The sequence below is a fragment of the Enoplosus armatus genome, chromosome 24, assembly GCF_043641665.1.
Source record: "Enoplosus armatus isolate fEnoArm2 chromosome 24, fEnoArm2.hap1, whole genome shotgun sequence".
Lineage (NCBI taxonomy): Eukaryota > Metazoa > Chordata > Actinopteri > Centrarchiformes > Enoplosidae > Enoplosus > Enoplosus armatus.
In genome coordinates this window covers 6,019,395-6,027,853 of record NC_092203.1, presented here as the reverse complement: position 1 = coordinate 6,027,853, position 8,459 = coordinate 6,019,395, and the positions used below count along the sequence as shown (strand labels likewise).

The following is an 8,459-nucleotide window of genomic DNA, read 5'->3' as shown; positions in this document are numbered from 1 at the left end:
GATCTGACGGCTAAAGGAAAGGGCCCCTGCAGTGTGCCGTTACAGACTGATAAAAACCTAGAAAAACAACATTTGGGTAACACACACACTCATAGGGGGAAAAAAATGTAGAATAATTTGGTTGTGAAAACAAGAGGTGGTATGGAACAATGACAATCTGGCTCCTTTGGTAATTTCCTGTCAGTGTTCATTCGTGTGATGTGGTCGTGACTGTTCTGCCGGGATCAATCAAACCTGCGAGCAGATGGCATCGCACTCCTCCAGTGGACTGGGGATTGTCTGTGTTTTTTCAGAGATGGTAATTGGCCCGCTATGTCACGGACCGGAGCATGCTAACAGCCACTGCCATCGCCGCTGTGCAGCGACAACACGTGTCATTCTGCTTTGTGCGGCTTGTAATGTGGTACCTGTGCTACAGGCTCCATTTCCTGTCAACTCAAAGTTGTGTTAAACGTTTCTTTAATGAATGCACTATTTCAGTGCGGAAAAACACATTTCAGGAGAAAGAAATGCAACTTGCAAAGAAAACGACTGTAACGGCCATCATAAGCCCCCCCCCCCAGCCCAGGAGACCCCAAAAGAGTCAGAGATATCACATTCTGGATCTGAAACTCTGTGCTGTATTTGCTAATAGGGTTTGCATTTAGGTGAAGAAAGCTTATGTGAATAAATGGAACCGTGTGTGGGAGACTCAGCAAGCTGTATAAAAGAGAAGCAGAGTAATTGCATGTGTACTGTACGAGCCTGTGTGTGTGTGTGTGTGGCTGAGACGCCGGGCACTTCAAAGCTTTGAAGCTGAAGCTCCTAAATGAGGGCCACCAGAGGTCCAGACTAATGGGACATCATGGGGAGATTAGAGGCCAAGTGTAGCAGGCTGACAACACAGCATTATGTATGTATGTGACAGAGTAAGGGAGCAAGAACATAACCATGTGTGTGTGTGAGAGATTCCCCGGGTGTTTTCTTTTTGCAATTAAAAGTGAAAGTTTGGCTCCAAGTCTCAGATGGAGCTTGTGGGTAATTAGAAGTATTTAGTTTACACAAGCATTGCCGGAATGACAACAATGCTAAGAAAACATTGCATCTAAGTCTAAATGTATCACAGTAAGAAAATCCTTGGGCAGCTTTTTCCTCAGTATGGTATAAATCCTTTATTAAATAATCATAACAATAATTATAATAACAATCATAAAAAGAGCATTTCTGTACAAAGACCCCTTTAAAACAACAACAACAGCAGTCCGAGCAGTGCGAAAGGGGGGATCCTGTCCTTTTACGTGTTTTGGTCCTCCCAGGCAGAAGGGGGCGCTGTGACTGTCACTATCAGTGTCTCAAATTACTGTATCTGATACCGGCTCCAAAGGCAAGCTGGATCCCCGAGGCTCCAAGGCACTTTGAAGAGAGTCAGTGGGGTCCAGAGAAGCGGGCCTCAGAGGAGAGGGGTGTGTGTACATAGTGAGGGTAAATTGGATGAGATGCTGAGTGTGTATAGTGAATCCATGGCAAATATATACCTCAGGCTTCTCAGCAGCAGCCATTGTTCCCTTCATCTTTAGGTCTGAGTGCCTGTCAGTGTGTGTGCGCGTGTTTCTGAGAGAGAGAGGGTGTGTATTCATGTTCTGTATACACATCTGTATATACAAGTGAAGTAATGTGTGTATGTGCATGTGCATGGGCATGGGAGGGAACTCTGAGACATTTTCTTTCACCCTCTCCTTCTCATGGCTTACGAGTCCATTCAGAGCGTGCAAGACGAGACCCTTTCTGATTGGTTCAATACCGCCCCGAAGAACGCCCGCCTTGCTGTGCGAGAGCCGACGAAGAAAACGAAAACTTCAGAAAACAGGCCACAATTAGCCAATAGGTTGAGGTGGGGGTGATCTGTATGTGTGAGCTGGAGGGGGTTTGGAGGGTAGGTCCTTTAAATCATGGCTTTTGAGGTCCACATGTAAAAAGACAAAAGAGATGGAGGCCTCCTCTCTTGTCTTGTCGCCTCAACGTTCCTTTTTTCCACATTTCCGTGAACAGTTTGCTTTTAAGGCTTGTTGTGTGTCCGGGCACACAGTCAGTCGATTGAGAAGAGCTGTGTCTGGCTGTGCATTTTGTTTTTGATCCCATTTGTTTTTTTGTCCTTGCGCAATCACAGGGAGAACATCGCCCCTGTGAGGGGGAGGCAGGGGATTTTAGTGCTCTGTCAGTCTCTCCCATTCTCTCTTTGTTTCTCTTTCTTCAGTGGTTTCCAGTCTCTGCCCGTACCAGCAATCCATAGGTTGCACCGACTGTAGCTCCTTGACCTTTCACCATTAACCACAATGTAAACATGACCTTCTCTTTGACAGGAACCAGTAACAACAGTCTCCGACAACTAAATCTAACAATAACTCTGTCTGTCGTGAAAAGAATGTGTTAAAATGCCCCCCTCCCTCCCCACCTCTACGCACACATACACTTTCTTTGCCTCTTTTTTTCTACTTATCTGCCATCACAGACTGGCAACAGGCCAGAACGAAAACATTAAACAGAAAGAGAGTGACCAAGCAGAAAGACAAACTTGATGGACATCGGTATCTAAAAATACCACAGACTGTCAGGAACTAAGAGGATAACTGAGGCTGATAGGTAGCAGAGTCTACGACGGAACAAAAAAGCCAAAGGGCCACACAAAGGAGCTAAGTTCTAGGCCACTGTGTTCACATGTGATCAAAAAAGACGCTTTCTAAGCACGTTCCTAACCTACCACCTTTCCAACACAATGTGTTCTGACTCAGTTATGTGTAGCTTACAGTATCCAGTTTCAAAACTACACCTCTTACAAATCTATGATGCATTTATAAACAGTTCTCTTTTGGTGGAACAGGAATCTGTAATTGATATGTGTAGATATTTATTTTTTTGAGGCCTAACATCCCCACAATGGAACAATCCATCTGGGTAACCCCAGTCTTTCTCTCATTGGTTCTTTCACCACAAAAACTACCAACACTGGACTGTGCCACGTTTTTCCAAGCAGGAAACGAGCTAAAAAAAAGTGGCTTTCTCGTTCTCGTCCATGTGTCCAGGGATCTGCACCACTGAGGAAGTAAACTGACGCTAAAGTGAACTGGAGGAAATGAAGAAAATAGTGAGAGGTTTTCACAAAATGGCTGTATCTCTCGCTCTCGTTCCGTCTCCTATTGTGTTTCCTCTCTCGACCTCCTCACGCCTCTGTGCAGCACCGCTGTTGGTTCAGTTTGACCTTGTGCTTGAGGCCGTCGTACAGCTCAAAGTTGTAGTTCTCCAGGGTGGTGGAGGAGCGTGACGACAGGCCGCTGTAGGAGCAGGTGCAATACAGGAGGAGGCCGGCACACACTGCCCCGAGCAGGACGCCCAGGGAGCTCATGACGATGATGGTGACCAGGATGGGGTCCAGGGTGTACAACCACGAGTTGTCCTTCTCTGAGATGCGGGTCACCGGAGGCTCAGATGATGGGGAGGCTGTGTTCCACTCAGGGAACTGTAAATCTGTGACAGGAGGGAAGGAGGGAGTGGCTGGTGAGAACCTTTTGAATTAGCTTTTGGTTTCTTGAAACAGAAATGTGACAAAAGCGGCTGAAGTTCTGCCTCTACGGATCAAAAGGTGTCGCGGTGAGTTCCTTGTGCCTTACCTCCACCTAGATGGTCTCTGCCACTGAAAAGTCGTCCATCTCCAAATTCATTGGGTCTCTTCACTGTCAGAGAGAAGCAGAGGAAACACGGCCTTTAAGCATCAAGCAACTTCTACACGTAATTATTGTTACTCATCTAGACTCATCTCCCATTCATGAAGTGGCAACATATTTCTGGCGGTTGTTTTATTGAATATTTGGCTGTTTCTGGTTCCAATTTAATACCTTTTGAAATGCTAACAATCAGCAATGTCAGGTGGCACTGGTTATGATATTGTAAATTCACATTTACTGGCATCCACACACACACACACACACACACACACACACACACACAAGTCTCAAAATAATAGAAAAATATGACTTTATTAATAGACAAAGATCATTATGATACATTCCTGTCAAACACACAGTCATCACATAGCATACTGATGGTATAAGACTGTTCATTCTGTGTGAATAAAGATGCAAACATGTCATCGTCAAATAATTAACATTACCCATCATTATCACCGTTAAAATCATTGACACGATTACTGTCAAGTTTAAGAGTGGTGTATGAGATGATCAAAGAAAAAAAACCCACAAACGAATGGCAACACATGTCAACGTTTAAGTAGTGCTTTCCATTCTGTGAGAGTCACAGCACTGCCAGGCGGTGTGAACTGAAAATTGATATGTATGCGAGTGTCTGAATTGGAAGATTACAAGTGTGGTGAAACTAGCAATGGCTGCAGCACTTTAGTTGAGCCCAATAGCTCAAGTGTACTTCTACTTTAGATGAGTTTTCTTTTCACTTTTTGTGTGTGTGTGTGTGTTACGTGCTTTTGTGTCTATGTGTGCGAGTGTGTTTTTTGCTGCTCTTGGCAAGCATGCAGGAGTGGGAGTAACTGCTTGGCAAGGCACACATCTAGATCCGGAGGTCTTTGATGGCCAATGGCGTTATTAATACTGTTTCCAGGGCAACTGAAGTTGGCAGTGGATTGGGCAACAGAGGTGCGGTTGATGGGAGGGAAAAGTGCTTACCGCAGCCTTAATAAATGTTATCTGTCCATTAACTAATTACAACTATTAGAGGCTTGGAGCGTAACGGTGTCAAGATGGACTGAGAAGGGTGTCCAATCCCTCCTCCCCAAGTTGATTTAAAAGCACATAGCGAGAGTGTGCCAAAAAGCACTCTGGAGAGAAAAGTTCAGCTTCTAAATTGTGGCAACAAATTGAGGCGCATTCTGCTGAGCTGTGGGCTGGTAGGTGATGGATTTCTGCTGGTGTGACAGATCACGAAAGCATGGCCCGTTAAGCCACAGAGTGAAGACCTCAATTTCATTCAATCCAAGGTATTAAACTGAGCTTGTGTCAAATCTCACCACCTCTGTTTCGACTGATGAGAGAGAAATTGGTGCCAATTTGTCTTTCTCAGTCAGAGTTTGGAGGAATTTCACAATAAAATAGGCTTTTAGATCCCAGATATGTTAAATATTAGTAAGAAGTGTATTAGCCATGTCTTATTTTATGTTAATAGCCATTCATGACATCTTATGGCACTAAAGGAAGACCCATCCATAGCTGGAGCTCGGCTCTGGTTTTCATAAAGTCTTGGATCCCTCTCAAGGGCGCACATATACAGCATAGCACTGCACTTACAGCTTCCAGCTGGTCCAGCGGCATTGTGGGATTTGTAGGAGCATAAATCAAGAAAGAAGTGGCGATGGCAGACAGCTGTGTCTATTTACAACCCTAAAAACAACAAGCACATATTCCCACTGAAAACACAACAAGGCTTGGCTCGGCATGGCTTTCATTTGGGCAGCTCAAAAACATGGGGGAACAACGGGAGTGGGTGGTATGAAGCATAAATGAGAGTGGAACAACGTGCTTTATTACGCCAGAGAATCAAGATGAAACACTAAACACTGAAGACGGCTGCATCCATCACTGACTGATGCCTTTATCAGGAGAAGACAAGACGTTCAATCAAACGAGCTGGTTATCTCCATTTGTGATGCAGGACTTAAAGTATGATGGATTTGCATTCCTTTGTTTTTAAATGTGCACATGCTCTGTTGAAAAGGACAATGGAAAGATTTTTTCTCCTCCGTTGCAACCCCCTAACTATTGGTACAACTCATATCACAGCTATCTTGTGTTGTTATTACAGAGATACCAAGAGCTTTATTTTCTGGGGATTGCCAGATCATTTCCACAGCTCACACACTGAATGCCTCTCAGCCTAACAGTTTTCTCCTCTCTCTCTCTCAGCACTGCAGAGCTCCTCGTGTCTCTGGGGTCTTGTTTTAGCCTGTGGTTTGGCAGCTCTGGCTGGCTCTCGCAGCGGAACCAGCTCAACCCCCTCCTCTTCCCAGCCCGCACATGTCTGTGTGTACGTCCATGCTGGGGTCATTTCAGGAGGACCGTTGGGGCTACGAGGAGCCAGACGGCACTCAATGGTCCGAAACAAGCTGCTCAGATAAATAACTTACTCAGACTTCAGTCCTCTCATCAGGAGCAGCATAGTGTGAAATGTCAACAGCGAACTCCTTAATGGAACAAAGAAGAAAACAGCAACCGAAGCTACATCCATTAGAGACAGAGAGAGAGAGCACAGTGTTTCTTTGCAAATTTTCACTTGGCAGTTTAGGACAATGTCTGTGTCATCATCACCCTTGCAACTGTAAACTAAATGAGGGAGGGGGTTTCGTCGAGTAGATGTTCTGTCAATCTTCACGACACACACTGCCACTGACATCACATGTGGGCGTCCTGCTCTGCCAAACACAACGCGGCTAAGTGCTTCTTTTCAGCAGAGGGTACGGTGTCGGTCCCGGCTGTCCAACCTCACTGTCAGGACTGGCTCCACCCCTGGGGCGGCCATACTGGAGGACCAGTTAGAATACTGGAAGCACTGCGAGGAGCTGTGATAGGCCACTGACAGCTGGCTCTTCTTGGTGGCCAGGTGTTGTCGGCAGCAACAGAGGGCTCTGACCAAGATGGCCACCGCCAGGAGAAGGAGGGCGCCTCCGGCGGCCATAATGTAATACCAGTGGATGGGCAAGGGAGGCACAGGAACGCCTCCCCCTGGTGGAGAGATACAGAATAATTGGCCAGCGGGAAAAGAGAGGAGTGGCACTTGTTTATTGTCTACATTTAACTCTATTTTCTATCCCTATTGGTCTTCATCATACGAACAGCAGGCGTGCACCTCATATGAGCATGCACAAGCATGCCAATTGCAAAAAAATAAAATAAATCTCCAAGGCCAAAAAAAGAAAAAATTAAAATGCATCCATTTCTCTCATGTAGCTTGGGTTGCAGTTGGGGGACACATTTTCACACCAAGATCATCAAGAGATTTGGTTTGAAATCAGTCCGATGGTTGATCCAATCAAATTCAATGCAATTAATTTTTTTTCAAAGCTCCAATGAAATGACTTGGTGTGAAACGACAGCCAAAATAATTAGTCATAAAAGCACCCACACACATTGAATTAAGGAGCTTCCTCTTCCTGTTTCGCACTGGCACAGGAAGTCACAAACAGCCCCCTGATAACGTCTCAGAACCATGCAAGAATCAGTCGGACACCACATGGGAATCCAATGTTCCAGAGCTCTCACTGAGCTGATATTGGATTGGGATTTGTTATTTAGCTGGTTCGAGTTGGCAGATTTGTTTTGAGTACATAATTTATCCTGTTCTCTGTTCTCGGTTTTTCATTTTCCTCTTTCTCATGCATCAGCCTCCTGGCCAGTCCTCTCCTCCTCAAGCCAAGCTCTGTCTCCTTGGAGACTATCTCCACAGATCCTCTACACTGCTGCCCCTGGCTTGAACCCCCTTCTCAAATTCTTGGTAAGAACCAACTAACCGCCTTCCAAGAAGCCTCTACTCGGCTATCCAAGGCGGCTATCCAAAAAAATGAAGCCCTGAAGACATTGAAAAGCTAAAAAGTAAAGCCCACATGTACCATCCAAACTTGATGTGGAGAGTTGTAAGACCGAGAGAATGGCAAATTGAACTGGAGAAAGTGAAGCAGAGCCGAATACATCCTGACTTTTGGACCGTGTCACATAATTACAGAGGGAAATGGTGCGTGCGCCTGCTACTTCACACTGCACACACTCATTAGACAGAACCGAGTTAGGGAGAGGAGAGAGAGACACCCGTGCTTGCCGCTGCTCAGTCACTCTATCTGATTGCTTTCCACTGGGGACACTGGTGTGTATGTGTGTGGTGGTATTAATGTGTGTGTTTGTGCATGTTTGTCAAGGGTTAGAGACTCTGTGTGAGTGTGTGTGTGAAGGCGGAGGAGTAGAAAAGCCGGAGAAGTGCACACACATCACATTCGCACTGAAACCACCAAGCTCTTATCTTATTGGAAGACATTATGAGATGCCAAAACACTAACATCAATCTCATAGAGTCCCCCAGGATGCTCTAAATATTTTTCATGAGGCAGACAGTTATTTAAAACCCTTCAGGCTGTGTCAGGGAGCCTAGAACTGAGAATATGTAGCTCTTTTCAAATATCTGACTCCATGAGGTGTGCTTGATTCAGCTTGCCTTGCACGGAGAGTTTGCTCTTTTGAGACTAATCCTTTGTTTCCACTGAGACTGACAAGGCAAAACTAACGCACAACAGCACATTACTGAAATCATCTATTTTCCAACTTGGTTAGAGTTTGAGAAAATTCATTTGGTATTTCTAAATGTAATAATTTTGATTTTAGCAAGGGGTTTGGTATTTGTTTGGGGATGTCTACATGCTGCTGATGATACGATGAATCACTAGTTTTAAAAATGAATGCAGTTTTAATAATCTC

At 45.1% G+C, this 8,459-nt stretch overlaps 1 protein-coding gene across 1 annotated transcript in view; it reads right to left on the bottom strand.

Annotated features, from left to right (window-relative positions):
- Positions 1-2,641: 2,641 nt before the first annotated feature.
- The window catches only part of nrp2a (neuropilin 2a), a 56,338-nt gene continuing 50,520 nt past the window's right edge, over positions 2,642-8,459 (bottom strand). The window contains exons 17-18 of the mRNA XM_070930914.1: positions 3,645-3,707; positions 2,642-3,501 (exon numbers count right to left, since the gene is read on the bottom strand). Coding sequence (XP_070787015.1) covers positions 3,197-3,501; positions 3,645-3,707 — 368 coding nt within the window. The 3' untranslated portion in view covers positions 2,642-3,196. The remainder of the gene's footprint in view (positions 3,502-3,644; positions 3,708-8,459) is intronic.